This window comes from Mixophyes fleayi, chromosome 2, assembly GCF_038048845.1.
Source record: "Mixophyes fleayi isolate aMixFle1 chromosome 2, aMixFle1.hap1, whole genome shotgun sequence".
In the NCBI taxonomy this organism is placed as follows: Eukaryota; Metazoa; Chordata; class Amphibia; order Anura; family Limnodynastidae; genus Mixophyes; species Mixophyes fleayi.
The window spans coordinates 75,009,870-75,035,577 of record NC_134403.1 but is presented as its reverse complement, the minus strand read 5'-3'; the positions used below and the strand labels follow the sequence as shown (position 1 = coordinate 75,035,577).

The 25,708-nt window shown below is 38.6% G+C and overlaps 1 protein-coding gene across 1 annotated transcript in view; it reads right to left on the bottom strand.

Moving 5' to 3' along the window:
• Nucleotides 1-346: 346 nt before the first annotated feature.
• Nucleotides 347-25,708, bottom strand: part of SCN8A (sodium voltage-gated channel alpha subunit 8) — a 178,055-nt gene continuing 152,693 nt past the window's right edge. Inside the window, exons 23-27 of the mRNA XM_075199295.1 lie at nt 24,340-24,393; nt 18,829-18,966; nt 9,553-9,657; nt 7,952-8,222; nt 347-5,232 (exon numbers count right to left, since the gene is read on the bottom strand). Of these exons, the coding sequence (XP_075055396.1) occupies nt 4,091-5,232; nt 7,952-8,222; nt 9,553-9,657; nt 18,829-18,966; nt 24,340-24,393 (1,710 nt within the window). The 3' untranslated portion in view covers nt 347-4,090. The remainder of the gene's footprint in view (nt 5,233-7,951; nt 8,223-9,552; nt 9,658-18,828; nt 18,967-24,339; nt 24,394-25,708) is intronic.

Sequence of the window (25,708 nt, the reverse complement as noted above, 5' to 3'; positions counted from 1 at the left end):
ATGTATTCTATTACTTCATGTAAGAAACACTTTCTACCATAAAGTGTTCACAAGCGGTTTACATAATGTAACACTATGTATTTTATTGATCAAGTGATGGTATTATGCAGCACCTATGTTTTATGCTTTCACAAGGAAAGACAAACAATACATTTACATTGGGAAAACAATGAACAGTGGTGAAAAAATGTTTTCTTTGTTGTGATTTAACACACTCCTTGAATGTTTTACTTTATAGAGAAATCCATGAATGTGAAGTTTTATTTCAAAATACAAAATGAATTTTGCATACCTGAAAGAACGTAAAAACATTCAAAAGCATCAAAAAGGCACACAGCAGACACCATTTTCTTCTACAATAAAAAGACTAATGTTTATTTCATTTTCCTTTTCACTTGTGGTAGTAATGTATTTTTTTTAAAATCAAGATTGGGTCAGATTAGCATCAGCCACCATGCATTTTGCTAATACACAATTAATCTTTACTAGTTTCACTAGTGTCCTCTTACATTGCTTAACAGTTTGTCTCAATAACAATATATAAATTAAAAACAAAAAGATAAATAGCATAAAAGCAGGGGAAAAAAACCAATTGGAAGGAAAGAAACCCCAGTTCTGGTCCAACTAGACGTTTTTAGAATTAAATTTTAATATGTTGAGCTATAGATAACGTGAGCAGAGAGAGTTACATAAAAGTTCTGATTATCTGTGAAATGCGGATGTTATTGACACAATTGTTGGTTAGTCCAGTATGAATATTGAGGTCCTCTGGAAGTTTCATGACAGGTACCTTAAAGTGGAGGGCTGGTAACTTTTGGCTGGGGGAAGGGGGAGGGGCGGGACCAAAAAATAAAGGCACATAATACCGTAGCACTACCAAAATACATGCCTCATAATATGCTATAAAAAGGGACAATTCCTGTAGGATAATAAGTGGAATTATTTTTTCTCCAGAAACCGCCAAATCTGCTATATGACTTCTTGCATGGACGACTGAAGTCCGGTAAACCGCTACATGGCCACATAGGGGCTATATGCCGATCATGTACTGCACTATGCATTGCACTAAAAGAAAACCCTAATATCTCTCAGTGCCAGCCATCATCTTTTAAATACAGGAGTGGCCATGGGTGCCATACTGCACCCTCTCCAGCCCTCTAATGATGGCTTGGGTAATTTGTCGATTGACGAATCCAGTCCTGGAAATAATCTGCGAACTGTGATTTGTTCAATATTAAATATTTTTAATTTTTACAAAAAGCTGTTTTCCTGCTCCGCCATCTTTGAGTTTCAGAGAAACACTGCATCACAGACTGAACAATGCATTGGTACTTGTTTTATTTAGTGAAGCTCCATTTTTCATCATCCCTTCCCTTGCCCAAATTAAAGACATACAAAAAATGTAAGACATCAAATTTATCAGTGCCCCTTTTCTGCTGGTGATGATGTCACTCTGCTACCTGCACTTCAAAAGAAAAAAGCTAGCAATCAGCATATGCTGGGGACTGTTCATTAAGTATAGATTATCTGTTAGAGAGTTGAAATAAAGCAGGATATACTTAATATATGGAAAAATGTATGTATCAAATAATAAAACAAAACGGTTTGGAAACACTGTAAAATGTAGCTTTGTGATATCACCAGCCTCAGCAACTCGTTGCAAGTGGCTATATAAAAACATCTTCACTTCTCACAGCATAAATATATTTATATGAAGGTTAGCCAAATGTTGCATAGAAGTGGTCAGAATTTATTGCACACTGGAATGAGAAAAGACGACTTGTAAGATAGTTTGCGTTTTATCTTCAGGGATATACATTTCACGCTAAAGCATCTGGAATTTTACAAAATAATTCTAAAATAAAACATAAAGATGACAATGGCATACGCCAGAAGCCATTCTATTTAATTTGTCATTTTTGTTTGTATTTACAAAAGAACATGTCAATAAAAGAATGATATTTTACAGCATTTATAATATCCTCTTAAAAAGTTGAACCACACTGATCAGCTTTTTGTGCTGTTTACAACATAGCCTGTACATATGTATGGAATTGGTTTATAATACACCCTATCTTAGCTGTAAATGGATACAAATTCCTTTTCCCACACTTATCAGCTTCATTTATGTCACTGATTTTGAAATAGACTAAGAAGTTCCACTTGGCACAGAGGTATGATCTTAAGTGAAAAACAATTGAAAATCTAGTCATGGATTGATACCAAATGGTAATGTACAACATGGCATTTCATGCATTCTGCGTATTGGTTAAATATCAGGCAATTTTTTTGGTCCACACCAAGAACGACTTTCTTCTTATACCACATTTACTCCAAATAAACTCTTTAGAATTTTCAGCAGCATCAGCTATTAAAACAGAGTACAGCATGCTTTTTCTTTTTGCATAATGTTACTGCAGTACCAGCAAGGTGTCCTCATCTAAACGTTAAAATAAAATGATGATATAAATGACTCTTCCAAAATTAAAAAAGACATAAGCAGAAGGCCGATAGGACTTCTTAGCTAAACATTCATTGAAAACTTTCTGAGTCTCAAACATTCCTGGCTGAGTCACCCTAAATCATATCATTTGAAATCATACGATGGCGCAAATAAGATGTAAAAAATGACTACGGGTTATGTCCCAGAGCTTTGCGGAGGTGACTCCCTGCATTTCACAATGCATTGTAATAGCTTAAGAAATAAAAATAAAAAACATTTTGCAATCTATGATCATTGTTGTCTATGAGGCTATGGTGCCAAATACATTTCTTTAGTTAATTTGTTACAAAAGACATGTTATAACTGAAAACAAAGAGCAAACTTGTCATTTTAAAGTGCTAAGCTGTGAATTGTCCAAACTGAAACAAAGTTACCTTCTTCCCAAACCCTGCCCATATGAAGTGGAAGCCATCTGCATAGTCTGACAACACGGTGTCATGAAAATTACCCTACCAGTTTTCTATGTATTGCAACTTTACTTCTGCTAAATATATGCCCTTTGTAGAATGGTGACTAAAAACATTGCAAAATACAAAAGCAGAAGTTCATAAGCCCTAGATTTTGGTTTACAGTGACATAGAATTAGAAGCTATTTTCTTATCTTTTTACTGTTTTTATAGTACCCCAAGAAAGGAAACTTCAAGCAGCAACTTTTTTTTTTTTTTTTAAATTTGTGTGTAATATGTGCAAAAGTGATGTTATTTAACATATTTTAATAAACATACACAAATCGTTCTGTCTTGCTTTAATCCCTAGCCATTATGTGTAAAAGTTAGAATTGGTAAATATTGGTGAAGGGTATATATACTAAGTTGTCCCCAGAAACAGTGGTCAGTATTCAGTGGACTGCCTCAATCTTATGGCTTACCCACTGCAGAGGACGGAGTACTGATGTTATGTGTTGTATGAGTCTTCATGCATGATTCTGATCACAGCATGCCATCATGCAAGTCATTTCTATGCATTGAACGAGCACAATTTATTACATTTTTTTTGGAATTGGTCTGAGCAAATGCCCCTCAGCCCGAAGAATAACCTGATTTTCCCATCTCCCAAATCACATGAAGCCCATGTAGAAAAAGTATGCAGATATATAAATAAATTGTGACAATTATGCGGCATTGGGCATAATGTTTAGTTTTTTTTTGTGTTTTATTTTTTTTTGCTTTTTTAATTTTTTTTTTTGCCAGATATTTTTGTCTTTTTTTGTCTTGTTTTGCTGCTTGACTAATGTAACAATGCAAATATAGTTTTGCATGAACAATCAAACCCCTAAGTGGTGCTTTTTTGATTTTCATAATAATATGAGAAAAACTCCATTTGGCTGCTCTGGAATTGGACTATTCCTTACAGCTCTGGTTGTTTCTCCTAAGTTGCATTTATTGATGGGGGACATGCAGTATCCACCTGCCCAACAATATAACATCCTCGTATTAGTCTTTTAACTAGGCGGTGCGTCACTGCCTTAAAATGCAACAATGTCACAATAAGCAGATTGTTTGGTATTGATCTTCATAGCTGATCTGCATTTATATATTAAATTTGTAAACAACCTTTGCTTGTAAATGTGAAATGTTAACTTTATTTTCAATACTTGGAGTCCCTGACATATTTTTTTTTTTTCGCTCTCTCTACTTCTTCTATTCTTTCTTGTCTTTCCTTTTCAGGTTTAGTTACACTGTCATAGGATGGCAGGGATGCCGTAGAAGGGGTGCCTTCCTTCCTGTCCATATTTGTTCCTCCATTCTCCATTATGGTTGAAGACGGATTTCTACAAACAAATCCACGTTTTGATAAGTGACGTCTGTATGCCTGCTGAATAACAACAGCCGATACAGCCTCTTGTTTGCGCCTGAGCGTAGTAGTGATGGGCTCGTAAGACACTTTTGAAGGGTTAGAGGCTACAAAACGCTCTTCCATTTGCTGCCGCAATATATCAAGCTCACCGCTCTCTCCAAGTACACGTTTGGTGAAGGCAAATAGAACATCCAGACAATGAATTCTGTCACCGCTCACCATAGGCAAATCCATGGCAATTAGTTCAATAGTGTTTGGCTTGGGAACTCTCAGTGGGTGCTCCAAGGCATCTGCAAAATCTGGAAGTTTGCTAAACTGGATAAACTGTGTGGCATCAGGGTCAAATTTCTCCCAGATTTCATAAAATGTTTCAAAATCATCTTCACTTAAAGGATCTGCGCTCTCTTCTGTAGCCACACTAAAATTTTCTAGGATTATAGCAATGTACATATTCACCACTATAAGAAAGGATATGATTATGTAGCTGACAAAGAAAAATATCCCCACAGAGGGGTTCCCGCAATCACCTTGCATTGGACTTCCTGGATTTTCTTTTTTAGGGTCACAATCTGGGGGGCGGTTTAAGATGGGCAACAGTAAGCCGTCCCAGCCAGCAGAGGTAGTGACCTGAAATAAGCAGATCATACTATTGCCAAATGTCTCAAAGTTGAACATGTCATCTATCCCCGCTTCTTTCTTTACGTAGGCAAAGTTAGACATTCCGAAAATGGAAAATATAAACATGACAAGAAACAAAAGCAGGCCAATATTAAATAAGGCCGGCAATGACATCATTAAGGCAAAAAGCAGGGTTCGAATTCCTTTGGCTCCTTTGATTAAGCGAAGAATACGGCCAATACGAGCCAAACGGATGACTCTGAAGAGTGTTGGTGACACAAAGTATTTTGTAATCAAATCAGCCAGGAACATACCTAGGAGAGAAAAGATACTTTTTAGCACATAATATTGATAGCACGAATGTTCCTACATAACATGCACTATATGATTTTACAATAAATATCTATTAAATACAAAACCAATAAATGTGATACAACATTAATAGAGTGGCGTGGATTAAAAAGAAAAAAACAAAACAAAGCATCTCTAATGTTTCATGAGCTAGTATTCATTGTCGTGTATGCAATACCAATTTCAATTTGTCACACTGATATTTGTAAACGGTGTAAAAGTGCATTGCGCATACATGCCTTGTGTATAGTATCCGTAGGCTTATGGCATAATCTGTTTGTACACAGAGTACCTGAGCTACGTACTGTGTAATAATAATACAAAATAATTTAAAGAATTAGGTGGCAGAGCCCCCTCTCTAAGGGACCTATTTACCAAGCCATAAACAATGCGGAAACAGCATTTTCAACATGGTTTAGGCATTTTTAAGTAACACTTCTATATAACAAAAGCCTAACGCAGGAGATATCATAGATATTTCGTGCATTAGGCTAAGTCTCGCATTAAACCACAGTCCCCATAATTTTCAACGGGGACTGTGATCTGTATAAATTTAACAAGCTCAAAAAACATAGCTTTTTGGAACCTGACCCCGATGTTCCGCCCTATGGGAAGAGCATCGCAGGAGAGGGATATTTGGTTCCCTCTCCGGCAGCCTTCCTGCTCTCCCGTCCGTTAACCAATGAATATGATTCTGCGCATGCGTGAACTAATTGCGTTCATGCGCAATAAAGACTCCAGGTCCAGAGATGTTAGTTTAGCAAAGTCATCCCTGGGACAGCCTCCTATCTAATGCACTGTCCCGGCATGATTTTTTAATAAATGGGCCGGGTAATATCATCTCTTATCATTGTGTTAAGGGATGATAATTAACGGGTGCATATGCAGCCATTTATAAATAGGACCCTTTAATCTTTAACCAGCACTGGTGCTAGACAGCCTAGGATGGGTTGTACTATAACAGGAAGACCATGGACTGCTGCCCTAATATGTGCACCCTCCTCCCCCCCCCTTCCAGAGGGCAACAAGATTGGAACCCCCGGACTGGCATCTATGCCACCCAGTTGTGGTTGAATAATGGACAGGGCTATTCATTTTTTAATTTTTTTTTTTCCTTTTTATGCTGCATCTTTTATTATTATTATTATTATTATTATTAATTTTTATTTATAGGGCGCCACTAGGTGTCCGTAGTGCCTTACAGGGACAAACAAAAGTACAATACGAGGTGAGACAGCACAGTACAGAAAACAATAAGCACAGTAACTCAGTGAGCTCAAGCACAGCTAAAGGGGCGGGGGAGGGGAGAGGGGAAGGTCCGCCAACGACGGAGTCCAAGAGGGAGGGCAAGAATGACAGGGAGACCCCCAGAGGGGAGAGGAGGGAGCGAGAGGGGATGGGGGGGTGGGGGGTTCTGGGAAGAGGAGGGCGGCGAGGTAGCTGGAGAGCAGAGTTAAAAGTGGTGAAGACAGGAGGAGATATGGCCCTGCACAAAGGTGCGTACAATCTAAGGGGTGGGGTAGACAGACAGGGACACGGGGGAGAGAAGGAGGGACGGAGGATAAGGATAAGGGAAGGGGAAAGAGGGGAAGAGGCAGAAGAAAAGGTAGGAAGTTGAGTGGGAGACTGGAAGGCTTTAAGAAAAAGGTGGGTTTTTAAAGCCCGTTTGAAACTGGACAGATATGGGGAAGTTCTGATGGAGGGAGGGAGCTTGTTCCAGTGGAGGGGGGCAGCGCAGGCGTAGTCTTGCATCTTTTTATTTTGCTGTAACAACCAAGTATGGCTAATGGTTAATTGGCAAATTGCTAAAATTTGATCTGCAAGCAATTCAAGATCTTAAAATTGTTAAACTTCAGCAACTCAGTGATTAAAAAGCAACTTCCCACAGAGAGTAATTGGAATGTCTACCGCAGAGACTTCTTAGTTTCTGTGAGGTGTGACTAATGTGAATGACAGCTTGGTAAGATGGTGTTAGTATTATTTTTTAGATTTTGCCGTTTAAGAAATCTATTAAAGCAAATAACAAAACGTGTGACAATTTGTAGAATGCATATGTGGAATCACCTATTATGTTATTTACTATGCTGAAAGGTGACAATGTAAATTATAATAAATATGTAAAATTGTACAAAGCTTTTACAGTCCAATATGGTTATTAGATGCCTGTGTAAACAGACAAATCAGTATAGTTTACAGAGCAGTGCTGTAGCACAATATGCAGAGCAGTGTAGAAGAGTCAAGAAGACCACTAAGAGCATTGAGAGTCGTCCCTCCCCTCATACATGCAAGAGGATTGGGTTTCACAATGTACACATGCTAAATTTATAATTATATAGTCATGTGATAATGGTTGTTCTTCTTTTCTTTTCATTGACTGATTATTCTATGACATTGTATTCAGTAGTGCAAGAATCAGGGTCGATTTGTAAATTAATTTGGCACTGCCAAATCTGATAGATTCTTACAAATATCACATTTGGATACAATCAATTTGCTCATCTCCAACATCCAACAGTACAAGAGAACCTTAAAGCATTGTTTTCTATATGAAATATCTACACAGTCCTCCTTCCCTTGTCTGTCTTTTTATGTCTGCTTCTTTATGGCATTAGGATGAAAGGCCACAAACACTCATAGCTTCCTGTGAAGGACACTAATGTGTTCACAATGAGGCATACTTACCAACAATAGAAAGAATTACTACAACAAAGTCAAAAATATTCCATCCCACGGTAAAGTAGTAATGTCGCAATGCAGTGAGTTTCAGCACACACTCCGTGGTAAAAAAGATGATAAAAACTACATTAACCCAGTAGAGGACATTCTCTGCATAATCGGTCTGATCATCTGTCTCCACCATCATGGTAACCATGTTCAGACAAATGAGAATCATGATGATTATATCAAATGCTTGTTGTGTGATCAAGTCAAAGATGGCTCCTTGGAATCTATTCTGTTGTTTGGAAAAGGATATAGATATATACATATATTAAATAGTTAAGAATGCAAGAGTCAGCACATGCCAGACTGTTATTCCTTATTACAATGTGTGCTAAAACATATACACACATATATATATATATATATATATATATATATATATATATATATATATATACATACACACAAACACACACACATATATATTTATACATACACATATATATTTATACATACACATATATAACAGCCGGATGTTCTATGAAAATATCTGGCAGAAGAATAAAAGCATAAAATATGTATGGGTCAATTCTAAACTAACTTTAATAGGTCTCCATCTGTTTCCAGTAGGCCCTCTATGATGCCGATAGCAATCAGCATTTTATCAGCATAAAAACAAAGATATCCAATGTAGTTTTAACACACATCGGTGATTATATACTAATGTATATACAAATGTATACAAGTGTAAATGTACAGCAACTCACAGCAACCAATTAGAAATTAGCTTTGAGCAATCTAATGCAAGGGACAATGAAAACAAATATCTGTTGCTATACAGTAAGCTGGCCAGACATGTACAATATCACCAGTAATAATGGCAGTTTTCCATGGGGCACACAAACAGTGTTATTTGGCAGAGTTAGGTCTAAGAACAAGCTTAGAGAAATAGATAGGACCATTATTGTGGATATTGTTACATGTGGTCAGAAGATGACTACTATTCTACTTATGCAGTCCTCTTCTGACCATGCAAACAGACCCACATATGGTCAGGAAGTAATCTGGCCGCTCACTTGAGGACTAACTTACCGAATCTTGTCCAATATGTCCACCAAAGTGTGTGGCTAAATTGAATAGTGATCATGTCACATGGCTATTAGGCCAAAGGGCAAATTCAGTCAGTTTTGGTCAGCATTAAACATTTCTAATTTTGTTTTCTTTTTGGAAACAACTCCTGTTGCAGTGACAATATTTTGAGGTTTTAAATAATAATGATTCTATGTAGATTCAACTTTAAAATATGTTCCTTTGTTGAATTGTAGATTAAAAAGCTAATTCATGAAACCAGCCTCCATACAGCAAGGCAAGAATCAAGTGTTACTCAGCATTGCTGGCAATATCAGCATGGGGATTTTTTGGGTGAAAAGACTAAAGCTGGGTAGTGATATATGTGGCTATAGGTATTTGAAAACACAAAGCAATTATAAAACAAAATTCCATAGTATTATTCCTAATATGTACATGTTGATGTGCAGAGTGTAAAGTAGAAAACAGATGACGTCGCTACACAAATAAACAGTTTTATATTATATTTTACTTTGTTTTATCAGAGCCCTTACCAATGGCCTAGGGATAGGCTTCTGTGGCTTCTTTGAGCCCAACTTCTTCATAGCATTGTAATACTTTTTCTGCTCCTCTGTCATGAAGATGTCCTGACCTCCAAAGTAAAGGAGAAAAACACTGATCTGGTTACAATCTGTATTAATATGACAATGTAAGGCATTTCTCCTGTGAGTGTTCACCTTTGTTCTGTCCCCAACAATCAGCATATGCTTCTAATTCACCATCCATATCCCTGACTCCCCATATTTTTGCATCTCATCTGCAGTGTCGGATTATGATAGGGGCATTTTGGGGATAGCCTTGGGTACAGGATTGTAGGAGTTCTAGACCTATTCTCATTCAAATCAGTGGAGCAAGTATAACCAAAAATATGTTCTAGTTCTTTAATACAATGACTGAGTATAAGACTTGCTGTTTATATTAATAACTGGTCAAGTGGATATTAGAGAACAAAGAGCATTTAGTGGATGACCAGCCAGGGAACTTTAGAACAATGTTAAAATTAACGTGTCACTCATCTGTAATCCCAGTGCAACAAACCAATATTTATGTCTACAAATGTGAAAAAAAGCCAAATTATAGTAACCACAGTTCCCAGTAATCTAAGAGATCTGGGAATGTGCATGTTTCTTTTGATATATTTACATACCTGTTGCATCTCTGTTTTCTCCAATTAAACCCATGCCTAGCTACAATCATTGGTTAGATACACTCTCCAGTAGAGTGTATCTAATATTCAAATTCTCTGACAACCCAGTCAGGCAGCTTTAGGCACGGGGCAGCGTCTGCCAAGACAGGAGCATTTTTTGCTTGTTCGGTAATGCTGAATACACTATACTAGAGTGTGTATCTAACTATATATTATAGACAGGTAGGGTATTAATTGAAAAAAAAAAAAGGGAGATTTACATTTAGAAATTTAAAAAAAAAAGTCCACAAAAGGGGGACATATCCTTTACCCTGTTATAAAAAATATATAGTTCTTAATGAACTAAGCTTTTCACTTTCATTTCTACAGTTACAGAGAACAGTGTGCAACATGCTGGGACACAAGCCTGTTCTCTCAATTTCCTAATCCATATTCCAATGACACACTTTATAAAGAAAAATAGACATACTTTATGGATTGTCCACAGGGAGTGTAGCTTTAAAACCTGCCTAGCTATTCACAGTTTAGGCGAGGCTGCACAATATTCAAAACACTGCTCACAGTGCATATGCATCATGGAATCTTTCCAGAAGTCTATTATAATAATATACTTTACTTTGGAATACAAATGTCAATTATTTATGAACATGAACTAAAGATGCCTAAGAAAAAAGGTGCTTTCACAATACAAAACAAGATATAATCTAATATTAAATAAACCAATACATCACAAAAGAGGGTAGTTGTGTATAACACTTCAGTCTACATGTGGTCCAGCAAATTTGCAATAGTCCCTCCACCAACCCTATTTATATTAACCCATGTCAATCCAATATATAATATCCCCATCTAATATAGAATGAAAGTTATGTGTCTCACAAAATTTCTTATAAAATGTAAATTTTAAGCGTATGCTGGAAGCCCAAGAAGATGCCAAGTTTAAAAAGATAAATGAGTATTTATCAAAAGGACAAAAGCCCTAGATCCAGCAAAACATGAACAGCTCTGTAACTTTCCCACTTTCAGGGTAACAGAGGGAAAGGATTTTTGATGGTTTGTCCTATCAGAGCAAGATGGTAACTTCCTACATGAAGATTTAGACAAAATGGCAAACTGGGTCCATCATGGCAGATACATTTAATGTAGATAAATGTAGGGTTATGCAGCTAGGCTACATTAATTACTATCCTTCTTACACATTAAATGGAGTACTGGTGGAAAAGAAATGAGATGGAAAAGGAATATAAATAGGAATCTGACATAAAGGAGATTAGTAGCCACAATGCAAAGACAAATAAAATCCTGTGGAATAAATGCACTTGATACAAACGTAGCATTACCACTGTATAAGTCACTAGTATGGAGTACAGATTGGAACTCCACAAGAAGAATATAGGAGAACTAGAGAGGATTTAGAGACGGACAACCTCATTAATAAAAGGAATGACTAAATTATAAAGAGCTAGGTTTGCTTACTAAAGGAAAAGGGTGACCTTATTAATATGTATATTAGGATCTAATGAACTACCATTTCTCTTCAGCTGTGGGACCCACAGAGCTCAACTGCCATTGTTGTTTCAAGATCTGTTCAGCTACTCACTGAGCTCATTTGTGATTGCTGTTACCATCTCTGTTTGGCTGCTGGACACTCGGCACCCAACAGTCAGCATCCTGCTGGACCTCGTTGTGTCAGAGCGGCAGAAACTGCCTACTCCATTAACCCCAGGCAGGGGGCAGTAAAGTATCCTTCACCTCTTCCATTGCACCTCATGATTTGGATGAATGGTTCCTTTTCACTTTCCCATTACCCTAGCTAATATACATTCATTCACATCTCTCCATCATTTACATTCTCTCCTATTTACTGTCACCACACTTCTCTCCAAACTCCTCTTCTTTCTCCATCTTCCTATTTCTCCCTCCTCGATTATGATTTCCCTTTCACTACTTCCCTCCTTGTTAGTCTGTACACATGAACTGTTCTGTCTCCTGCACCCACCAGCCTACATGAAGAGAAATAAACCTCACACCCACAAATCCTCCTTGCATGTCCTCTTTCTCACCCTGCTCCTTCTAATGGCTAGTAGTGACATCTCACATAACATTGGGCCCCGTACAATCCTCACTATCTACTCACGCTCCTCCCCGAACCTTTCCATCCACCCCGTACTTGCAATCCATCCAAACTTATCCATATATCTCTACTACTCTTTATTCCCTTCTCCTGTGCACTATGGAACACCAGATGTGTTTGTAACAAACTTACATTCATCCATGATCTATTAATTTCTAAATTCCTCAACCTCCTTGACAGTACAGAAACCTGGCTCATCTCCTCTGACACTACATTCCGTGCAGCTCTCTCCTAAGGGGGGACTTTAACTCTGTCATACTCCCAGACCAAGAAACAGACAAGGTGGTGGAGTAGGCATTCTACTTTCTCCAAGCTGCACTTTCCAAGTCATACTGTCTGAACCCTTCCTCTCAATCTCTTCCTTTGAAGTCCACACTATCCGTCTATTTTATCCTCTCCACCTTAGTGTTGCTGTCATTAATCCACCCCCCCCCCAAGTCCAGTTTCCCAATTCCTTGACAACTTTGGGCCTGGCTCACTTATTTCCTATCCTTTGACTTGCCTACTCTTATACTAGGCAATGTCAACATTCCCATTGATACACCCACTGTTTCTTCTGCCACTAAACTTCTTTTGCTTATATTCTTCTTTTGATCTCCCCCAATGAAACTCATCTGCCACCCACTGTGATGGACACTCACTTGACCTTGTCTTCTCCCGATACTGCTCCATCTCTAGTTTCTTCAACTTAGCCTTCCCACTCTCCGACTACAAGCTGCTTTGCTTCAGCCTCACCGTACCTCATGCCCTCACCCATGCACCCAAATCCACACGTACACAACACCACCCAAGTACTTTTAACCCAATCCACTTCTCATTTCCACTAAAACAACTATTTTCTCCAATGACTGCATTGTCCTGTCCTAATCAGGTTGCCTCTTTCTACAACTAAACACTCACATCAGCCATAGACAATGTAGCACCAGCTACCACATATAGTATTTGGCAATCCAAACCAGACCATGACACACCAAACAGACCCGCTACCTGCAAAACCACTCCCGCACTGCAGAGCACCATTGAAGGAAATCTTGTTCCTATCCCGATTTCTTCCACTATAAATTTATCTTTTCATCTTACAGCATTACCCTTTCAATTGCAAAGCAAACATTCTTCAAATCTCTAATACCCATCCAGTCTTCTAATCCACATCGCCTCTTTGCCACCTTCAATTCAATTCTCAGCCCACCTGCACCTCCTCCCTCACAGCCCATGATTTTGCCACCTATTTCAAAGACAAAATATTTTCTCATGCCAAATTCCACACACCCCACCTTTACCTACACTACCCAATCCACCCTTAATTCATTCTCTCCAGTAACTGAAGACGAAATATCTGCACTTATCTCATCATATTACACTAAAACCTGTACCCTTGAGCCTATTCTCTCCTAACTTCTCCTCTCCCTCTCCTCCACTGCATGCCCAACTCGATCTCACCTCTTCAACCTGTCGCTCTCCACTGGCACATTTCCATTCTCCTTTAAATATGCGCTCATCTCAGCAATTCTAAAGAACCATCTTTCCATGCAGGCTCTCTCTCCAACTACCTCTCTATTTCTCTCCTCCCCTTTGTATACTAATCGCTCCAGTAGATTGGAGGCAAACACCTGTCTCACATTCTCTCCTCTCATTCCATTCTCGACTCTCTGCAATCAGGCTTCCGCCCCAAACATTCCACTGAAACTGCTCTCACAAAAGTGATCAATGATCTACTTACTGAAAAATCTAAGGGTCATTTCTCAATACTCATTCTCCTGGACCTCTCTGCTGCTTTTAACACTGTTGATTTCCTCTTCTCCTACACACTCTTCACTCCATTGGCCTTCGTGACACAGTTCTTTACTGGTTCCCTTCCTACCTATCGAACCACTCCCCTCTACTCCCACTATCTGTTGGGGTCCCAGCAAGGCTCTGTTCTTGGTCCTTTACTTTTTTTCATTGTACAACTCTTCTCTTGTGGTACTAATTTGCTGATTTGGCTTCCACTTCCAACGCTACACTGATGACACCCAAATCAATATTTCTTTCCCTGATCTCTCTTCTTCTGTACTATCTCATGTAACTAACTGTATTTCTGCTATGCCCACATGGTTGTCCCAAGGCTACCTAAAGCCCAACGGGCCAGAGTCATTAAGGAGAGCAAAGCATAAAAATGGTGTAACTTTGCACCTGGGCAAAACCATTTTGCATTGGAGGGGGAGGTAAATTTAAAATGTGGGGACAGATTTATATTTGGGATACGGCATGTCATAGATCAACTTTAAATTTCAGTTTAAAAATAAAGCTATCAAGTATGTGTGTGCTACTTGAAAAAACAGCCAGTATTTTCTTTATTTGCAAAATAATAAACTAATTTGTACCCCTTACATTGTAACATGGTTTGTTCAGGATCAAATTTACTCCTTTTTTTGCCTTTCTCTCCTTAATGACTCAGGCCCAACATTCCCAAAACAGAGCTCATCATTTTCCTTCCTGCCAGAGTTTGTTTGACGGTAATGTATAATTTGTACACTATCTGCCTAACAGTGGATTTATGAAGCCCAATGTCTTTAGAAGTCATTTCTCCATACTCATTCTCCTGGACCTCTCTGCTGCTATTGACAGAGCTGCTATCCTCAGTCTCCTAGGCCCACTGCATTGGTGTCACACTTGACGCCTCCCTCTGCTTTATACCTCACATCCAGACTCTCTGCCAGTCCTGTCGACTCCACCTTAAAAACATTGCCAGGATACGTCCTTTTCTTACTCAACATGCTACCAAAACTCGTATCCATTCTCTCATCATCTCCCGTTTTGACTACTGCAACCTCCTGCTATCTGGCATTCCTGAAACCTATATAGCCACACTTCAATCCATCCTAAATGCTGCTACAAGACTGATCTTTCTCTCTCACCACTCCACATCTGCTACACAACTTTGCAAATCCCTACCTTGGCTCCCTGTGCCCTCCAAAATCCAATTCAAATTACTCACCCTTACCTACAAAGCTTTCAACAAAACCACTCCTGTATACATTTCAAATCTCATATCAAGATACTCTCCCTCCCGCCCTCTTAGATCCACTTCTGACCTGCACCTTGTTTCGTCTTTGGTAACTACATCTCACTCCCGCCTACAAGATTTCTCCTGTGCTGTTCTTCACTTATGGAATTCCCTATCACGCCCAATCAGACTTTCCCAGAGCCTTCAAATCTTTAGACGCTCTTTGAAAACCTCTCTTTTTTAGAGGTTTCCCAGTCTCCACTCTGAGCCCGATTTACTCCTCTTGTTTCAGCTTACATTCACTTAGAATGTAAACTCTCTAATGAGCAGGGTCCTGGTTTTGAAGTTATACGCCTTTAATGTTGCACTTTTTAACAAAAAAAATTTGCTTTTAACGTTTGTTTTTAAATTGCATTTGTACCTCTCCTGATTGACCTAGTTAGGCAACATCTCATTTTAAACCTCATTTTATGGGCTTTCATATGATATATAACACAGCGGTATGTTTCAATAAGAATTAAAAATGTTAAATTTTCAATAACATGTTGATTTTCTCAAAAAGCAATACTTTTAATTTTTTTTAAAACATCTCAAAATTTGTTCATACTTTTGTTAATAAATCCCCAAAGTTTTATTTTGGGATCATGATGGGATCATCTGCTACAGGAGCTTTCAATTTGGACTGTTTGTTGAAATAATGAAAATGAGAAGTAACTAGGCCTGTTCATTACTTTTAATTTATCTCCTTAAACGATCCCTTTGATGTATATTACATACAATGACAGTATGTTAATGCTCAAATATTTAAAACATTTGTGATAATTTTATGTATTTTACATAGTTTAAGAAAGCTTACTGAGATCATTACATTTGGTGCAACTGCTCTGAATGAATGGAGCTACCTGATGGGTTGGAACTGGCTGAAGGCTTCATTTGTTTTTTAGTATTTTCATTTCATAAAATGTGTACATTCGTATCCTCTCTTTTTTCTTCTATTCTTATAGTTAAAACTCTTTTTATTATGATATACAATGATTGTATTAGTCCCTGAACATGCATAACCTGATTGTAACAGATTTTGTCTTGGACTGATGCTCATTATTGACCTTCTCAAAAATAAAACTTTAAAAAAAAATTAAAAAAAATGTGTACATTCGACCTATTGGAGTTAACGGATTCACCTTAAACGGAACATCTACCTTAGTAATACATAAACATCCAACTTCCTTGGGTATTAAAAAGATGGTGATGGACCAGCTGGATGGAGGAATGTTACTTTCACTTCACCGATGTTTTCATCTTTCTCCAGAATAAATGCGAGCCACCATTTGTTGTCATAGACAGCAGTTACATAACCTCTGATATCAGCAAGTGGGAGCTGATACTACGTTATCTTGAGGAATTGAACCATGACCCTCTTGCTCTTTTCAAAGTTATTTTCTGCAGCTGGCACAAACTTTTACAACTTTTGGCATTTCAGAAAATATTTTACACATCAATTCTGAAACAATTCTCAACCCCTTCTTAAGTATGATTAGCCTTTTTAAATGGGTTCAAACAAAAAGGTACCTTTAATTTTCCTCCATCATTATTCTTCTTTACTTTTCTAAACCAATTTAAACACCACAGCAGGCTCAGACTAGGCTGCTGGGGAGTCTGGGAAATAATTCCTATGAGACTCTGCTGAGGGGTGAGAGAAGCATGTGCTGAGTTCTGACTGGATGAGCCCATCACATGATCTTTTGACCCGTGTAGATCAGCAGCAGCTTCATGGGCTGTGCCTTCTCTTCTCTGCCTGGCCAGGTGACTGAGGCTTCCTCTTGTGAGTACAGTATTGCACTCAGACTGCTGTCTCTCACTCCCAGCACACATTTGTGCTAAGTTGCTGCTCCTCCCTGCTCCCAGCACACATTCTCCCAGTCTGATACGCAACTGTAATTGAACACTCTTGTGACACTAATGGTGCAGGGTCAGGTTAGGTGTTGGGTGGGCTTAAATTAGTGACCAAGGGGCTTTTCCGCACTAACTAAAGCCCACCCAAACCTATCCTGTCCCTGTAAAAGGCAGGCCTAGTATCTTTCCACTTAAGTTTACACGCCTGTGCAGAAGTGGGAGCAAACGCTGTCTGTAAAATCTCGTCCCCAAACAAACCTGAAGAGGACCATGTGCATTTCTCTATTGAAGTGAACTGGAAAAAATATTGTTTTGTGAATTTTTTCAAATGTGTAGTGCCTCAATAATTAAAATTTTCATGAATCACACAAAACTGAAAGCTCTTGTAGCAGATGATCCCATCATGAACCCCCCAAAAAACATTGGATATTTATTAAAAACAGTATGAACAATTTTTGAGATGTTTTTAAAAAAATGTAAATTTTGATTTTGAAAATTTAACATTTTTAATTTTTATTGAAACATACTGTTGTGTTATACATCATATAAAAAGCCCATAAAATGAGGTTTAAAATGAGATGTTGCCTAACTAGGTCAATCAGGAGAGGTACAAATGCAATTTAAAAACAAACGTTAAAAGCAAATTTTTTTTGTTAAAAAGTGCAACATTAAAGGCATATAAATGAGACCTTGCCTAGCTCTCCAGCTCAATCAGGTGAGCTACAAATGCAATTTACAAAACATTAAAAGCAAGTTTGTCGTTAAAAAAATTGCAGGTTTCAAGGCATATAACTTCAAAACCAGGGCACATATCAACCTAAGATTTGGGGGATTCTCTTTACACTCATGGCAGCATTTATTATACCAAATTTAATTGAAATTAGAGAATGTAAATTAGAATTTTTCCTATAATTGTGTTGATTTGTTGTGGAATGACCCTGTACTGTTTTACCTACTGTAGGGGGCGCTGCGGAGCACTGTGGCACCTTACAAATCTACAATAATAATAATAATAGTATGTATAAATATGTTTGTGGTCCCAAACGTTTGTTGGTACCAAGCACCATATGGAGGAGAAAGCCATCAATTGCAATAAAAAACCGATTCACGATAGGCATAAGAATGACTTTGTACTATAAGGGTGATGAAGCTGTGGCACTCCTAACCACATGCGATGGTGGAAGCAACTTCACAATGAGAATTTAAAAATGGATTAGATGCCCTTCTTACAAGAAATTTTGCGACTGATTGATCCTGTCAATTCATCAAATTGCCCAAGGAGTTGATTTGACTTAAAACTGCTCTGCTTACATGTAGCATTCAAGAGTCTTAATTTATTTAGCACAATCAATTGTTAATACACATTAAAAACCTGTTTATTACTGAAGAGGCTGTCGACCTTTGGGGAAGGGGGGTTATATATGTATTTTTTTAATACAGACCTTCTCCTTCTGAGACTACCAAAATGGTTATTTACTGTTTATCAAGGCTGTTAGAAAGTACTTTAGGTAAACTATGGGAACAAACTATACACTACAATTCACTATTCCATAACAAAATATGGAATAATGACCTACTGAATTATATATGCATAATCAACCAATACTTATCTTTTTCTTTTGCTGATTGAAGTTATCAATGATGACACCAATGAATAAATTTAGGGTGAAGAAAGAGCCAAAGATGATAAAAATTACAAAATAAATGTACATATAGATGCTGTCTTCATAATGTGGCTGTTCAGTGACCTAAAACAAGGAGAGATCATAGTAATATACAGTATCTAAGTAAAAGTCCTAAAACATATTTAAGATGCAACCTTAAATAATATTCATACAGTCATAGCCAAAAGTTTTGAGAATGACACAAATATTATTTTTCAAAGTCTGCTGCATCAGTGTTTATGATGGCAATTTGCATATACTCCAGAATGTCATGAAGAGTGATCAGATGAATTGCAATTAATTTCAAAGTCTCTCTTTGCCATAACAATGAACTAAATCACAAAAAAAACATTTTCACTGCATTTCAGCCCTACCACAAAAGGACCAGCTGACATCAGGTCAGTGATTCTCTCGTTAACACAGGTGAGAGTGTTGATGAGGACAAGGCTGGAGATCCCTCTGTTATGCTGATTGAGTTAGAATAACAGACTGGAAGATTTAAAAGGAGGGCGGTGCTTGAAATCATAGTTCTTCCTCCGTTAACCATGGTTAGCTGCAAGAAAACACGTGCAGTCATCATTGCTTTTCACAAAAATGGCTTCATAGGCAAGGATATTGCTGCTAGTAAGATTGCACGTAAATCAACCATTTATCTGATCAACAAGAACTTCAAGGAAAGTGGTTCAATAGCTGTGAAGAAGGTTTCAGGGCGCCCAAGAACGTTCAGCAAGCGCCAGGACCATCTCCTAAAGTTGATTCAGCTGCAGGATTGGGGCACTACCAGGCAGAGCTTGCTCAGGAATGGCAGCAGGTAGGTGTGAGTGCATCTGCACGCACAGTGAGGCGAAGACTTTTGGAGGATGGCCTGGTGTCAAAAAGGCCAGCAAAGAAGCAACTTCTCTCCAGGAAAAACATCAGTGACAGACTGATATTCTGCAAAAGATACAGGCATGGGACTGCTGAGGACTGGGGTAAAGTCATTTTCTCTGATGAATCCCCTTTCAGATTGTTTGGGGCATCTGGAAAAACACTTGTCCGGAGAAGGAAAGGTGAGCACTACCATCAGTCCTGTGTTATGCCAACAGTAAAGAATCCTAAGACCATTCATGTGTGGGGTCTCACCCAAGGCACTGGGCTCACTCACAATTTTGCCTAAGAACACAGCCATGAATAAAGAATGGTACCAAAACATCCTCCAAGAGCAACTTTTCATAACCATCCAAAAACAGTTTTGTGACGAACAATGTCTTTTTGCAGCATGATGGAGCAGCTTGCCATAAGGCAAAAGTGATAACTAAGTGGCTTGGGGATCAAAACATTGAAATTTTGGGTCCATGACCAGGAAACTCCCCAGACCTTGATCCCATTGAAAACTTGTGGTCAATCCTCAAGAGGTGAGTTGACAACCCCCCCCCCCCCCCACAAATTCTGACAAACTCCAAGCATTGATTAGGCAAGAATGGGCGGCCATCAGTCGGTATGTGGCCCAGAAGTTGATGGACAGCATGCCAGGGTGAATTGCAGAGGTCTTCAAAAAGAAGGGTCAACACTGCAAATATTGACTTTTTGCATAAACTTAATGTAATTGTCAATAAAAGCCTTTGACACTTCTGAAATGCTTGTAATTTTACTTCAGTATACCATAGCAACATCTGACAAAGAGGCCTAAAAACACTGAAGCAGCAAACTTTGTGAAAACCAATACTTGTGTCATTCTAAAAACTTTTGCCCATGACTGTACAGAAATACTATAACTAAAATAACAATATAATACATAAAAAATACTGCGCATATATATATAGGTGTGTGTGTATATATATATATATATATATATATATATATATATATATATATATATATATATATATATATATATATATAGTACACAGGGCCTCAAAAGGGTAAGCTCCCTTCTTGCCATCTTACCCATCTCCGGGGTATACATGAAATATTTAAGCTGTAGCTATCTCCAGACCTCAGAGTTGGTCAAACCCCGTTTTGCTTGGATATCTGCAAATGGTATGACCCCTGAGACTTCCACCAGCTGGCCAACCCGATGGTTCCCCGCCTGCGACCAATGGTGAAAAGCCAACCCTGATTTGCTCAGGGGAAAGTCTGCATTGTCAAGAAATGGTGTCAAGGGAGAGGTTAGGAAAGATATGTGTTCTATAGATCGAACCTTTGGACCAGCATTTTAATGTCGGGGTTATAGTTGGGTGAAGTATTGCAGGAAGCGTGGAGAGCCACGGGATGGTTTTGATTGAATCCTTATTCATAAATTCCTCTATCCATACTCACTGTTTACCACTCCCACTTCTCGTCCAATCTAGAATTTGGTTTAACATGACTGCATCGTAGTATGTGGTGAAATGTGGAAATTTCAGACCTCCTTGATGTTTGTGTCTGCAGACGGTGTCACGATTGAAGCAGGGTTTTCTGCCCTTCCATATAAAGTCGCAAATCGCTAGGTGTAGGTTGTTAAACCAGAGATTGGGAATATGTAAAGGGAGAGTGTGCAGAAAATATAGAATTCTCAGGAGAATGTTCATTTTAATTACAGCAACCATCCCTATCCAAGAAAAGCCCTAAGGGTTCCAGTCTCTCAAGTCTTTATGAACTGTAGTAGTAATGGGCAAACAGTTGTCCACAAATGTCTTGGCATTAATAATAATGGCTGCTAGGTACCTTAACTGAGTAGGATGCCAAGTAAACGTGAATGAATGCGTCAGAATCTCAACTACTCCATGAAGTGCCGAGATGTTGAGTGCAATAGATTTTGTGTAGTTAACTTTTAGTTTAGATAAATCTCCGGAATTCTGACATCAAGTTAGGGATCGAGACCATGGGATTTGTAATCACTGGCAAGAGATCAATGGCAAAAAGAATTTAAATTTACCCATCTGCAGTCCCAAGATATCCAGGTTGGCCCTGATGGACTGAGCAAATGCTTTCATGCATAACACAAATATTATTTGGCGATAGTGGGCAACCTTGCCCTGTGACACTAATGGTCTCTACAGGTTCAGAAAAAGATCCATTAATCTTGATCTTGGCCATTGGATTGGTACAGAGGGCCCAGATCCACCACAGCCCTGCAGGACCTAGACCTAAGAGGCCCAGCATTCCCAGCATTAAGGGTTAATACTTTGGTGTTGTTGGGAAGGTAAAGTGCTAACGAGTTATTTAGGGAGGGCAGAACATTAGAATAATGTGTTAAGAAGTGGCAGAAAATATTATGGGCTATAATGGTACCAGACTTTTCTATGGCAGTTTAGATATGTCAGACTGAAATCCCCAGTGGGCTCCCATGCACTGTACTATATACTTTTTCTTTTTAGATATTTTTCATACTAAACTATTGTGCTAGCCATATCTTCTGTGAGATGATCATGCACCCATGAGTGGATGGCCACACTCCCTCTTCTTGACTGGTCATGCCCCTTTAGTGCTGTGCACATGCTATTTCATGGGTCCCTGCCATTGCATTATTTCAGTGGGCCCTTCATGTCCCAGTCTGATAATAGTTACATGACATGGCAGCTAAACTACCACCAAAATCTATTACTGCTGGCAATAAGGAATATCTGAAACAGTCCCCTGGTTAAAAAAAATAAAAAATCCCAAAGGCAGCCATTATAATAGGTTATTCCCCTCCTAGCTTTAAGTAGAGACAGGAAATTAGAAACAACCCCAGACAATATATAGTGCAGCTCCTCCTCTTCCCATGCATATATTTAAGTGTAAACATACTGAAAAACTAGGGTGGTAATATTGGGCGAACTTGGTGATCAGAAAAATAACACTGGGTCGTAATAATAGCTACAAATAGACCAACAACCAGAGCTGAACCCCCAAAATATTCAGTCACCTCAGACTCGGTGAGCATCAGTAACTGAGACCTAGGCATCTCTGATTGCAAACTATCAAGGGGTTGCTTCGATCACTTTCTTAGAGCTCTATAGATGCAAAGATAGACTTAATGATGGTGTCTATTTTTGTATCTGTGCCATCCTAATGGGCTACGCCATTAGGGATAAGAATAGTGGTGATTGTAGTCAACAGGTCTATGGAGGCATAAACCCAAGGTGGATTTTCACATTTATCTGTATCAATCTTGGGCAGAGGATAAAGGGTCAGCTACCTGCAGCTAGAAAATTCTATTGAGGACTAGACCACGTCTCACAGAACAAAGAATCCAATTGTTGGGACAAAGGAAAGGATACAAACTGTTTTCTCTTCCTCCAAAAGAGCAAATTGCCAGACTCAGCAGACTCCTCGCTGTCTGGGATATGCCAGGCCTGTGACTACCCATACAGAAATATCCACCCCATACAGTCTTGCAGATTCCTCACCCAAGCATAAGGAGTCTGCAATATCTGACTTCTCCAACACCCTGCCCTTTTCCTGGGAGTAACACTCAGAAACAAACCCTAGCCAGGACAGGACTAGGACATCATGTGTTCGGGACATCATCCTTAAGAGTAGTCCATAATCATATTTAAGGAGAAGAAACTTTAACCAGTTCCAACAGTGACTTAGCCAGGGTTTGAGCCCAAACTGACTCGTCTAGTCGCATTGTTGAGGGAACAGATGGCCGCTGGCTGAGTCCTCTCAGAAAACCAGGGCCATTTGCTGATGCTTCAGCGAAAACTACACGCAAGTAATGCGTGGCAAGCTGCGCAAGCTCAGAAATATATAGAGCCAGCAATTTAACCCAGGCTGCTACTGCCAGATCCATGGTGAAACCGTGACAGGTGGCTGCCAGCATCACACAATGCACCCAAGGCATCCATGCCTGACTGTCCCCTGGACAACTTAGACTGACCTTTCACACAAGTATGAAAAATTACTGGTGAAACATCTCCAATCTTAACTCTGGAATTATTCCTTTTCTCAGACATGACAAATAATGAGGAGAGAGAGTCAACAAATAAGTACAAAATGAGGTAAATTAACTGTTGACAGCAGACACATGGAAAAAAAAACTCAGTAAGAGAAAAGGCCCAAAAATCAACTGAGCCAAAAACCTCAATCCTTCACCCCGTAGAGCTTGGATACTTCCCTGCAGCTGGCATAATGACAAGGCAGAGCAGGAACTCTGAACTGTGTGTCTGATTCGGCAGGCTACAGACAGTGAACTGAAGCCCACCAAGGATGAAGTGCCATTCAGCTGGCAAATTCAAAGTTATATTCTGTGCATTATCTTAAAGATGAATTATATTAAAAAAAATATATAATATAGCTATGCTAGTTTTGTTCTTAAAATACATAGTAAACATTTAACTAGAGAGTTGTTTGCATGCCCACCATTCTGCAGCCATATATGACACCAGGATTAGATGGCAGTAACATAGTACCCCACTGTATTTGTTCTTTCAGAAGGCTAGGCATTTCTGGATAACCTAGTCAATACTATTGGCGGTCAGAATTCATTTGTTACATGACAATAAGTCTCACCCTTCTGGCATCCACTGCTGCATACATAATGTCCATCCATCCCTTAAACGTAGCCTAAAGTAAAAAGAAAATAGTTGAAATGAGCACTTATCAAAATAAATAAGAGTGACACTAATAATAATTCATATGGATGTTTACATATCAATGGCATGGGCAAGCACAGTGGGGATTCTGATGCCTGAAATTTCCCCTCTAGTCTACGAATACTATTTAAATATGATGGAAAGCTGTATAACTGACATTTCTAGCACTGCACAAACTTGCACTGATTCTTTTTTGCAGGGTACAATGATTTGTAGTCTAAAGGTTTTACTTGTGTGTTTTACTAGTGTGGAAGTATGACGTGCGCTACAAACACGGTATCCTCCATTTAGATAATGTAGAATACAGTAATACATAGTCATTAATTGCTGTTGGGGGGAAGGGCATTTAAATGTCCTCTCCTAGACCCAAGGAAAAAAACTTTGCTTAGAATTTAAACCTCAACTTCTAGTTTCGAGTCTAACCGTCAACTTGGGGATTAAACCTCCATTCAGTTAAAGGGTCTATAGAGTTCCTCCTATCCAAATGCCCAATGCCATCCTACAGACTTTAGAAATGCTGTCTGCTGCTGAGTGACAAGTGTGTGGCAGCAGGAGAGCGGGTGGAAAACTATGGGACTTAATTACAGTGAGAACTGAAGTCGAGTGCTATGTGATATACTACAACTGTGATTAATTAAATAAACTGTTTAGGAGTGAAAAGATGTTATAAAAGAGATCCTTTATTTCATCTGAGAGAGGAAACAAAGCAGCCATTAATTTTGTCAACTGTAACTGTACTGTGCAGCCATGCCTATGTCAGCTCCATAATTGATTAATAAACCTGTGTGTGTCAGGGCACCTGTCCCTGTAACTACACACTGAGAACTGAGCTAAGTGTAGGCGAGTATGAAAAACTCAAGGTATAGATGCCCGTGAGTATCTGTATCTACACCACCCTACAAACTGTCAGAATGTATAGAATATCTATATATAAAAATAAATATGCATAAAATAGAATACTTTGCTGAAATCAAAATTGGAGCCATGTGACAATTCTACCTTGCCCCTGACTGATGAGTGCTATTTATATATATATATATATATATATATATATATATATATATATATATATATATATATATGTGCATCTTTATAAATGTTTAACATCATTATGACACAGAGTAGACAGACATAAAAACAGCACAAGCACAACTAGAAATAACGCAGTCATACTTAAGTAAACAGGGCAGTCAGACATGCACAAAGACTCTTACACAGAGGGGCGTATTCAATTGTTAGCGTTAACGCTAACAAACGAGCGCTCAAAAAATCTTAGCGTTAATATG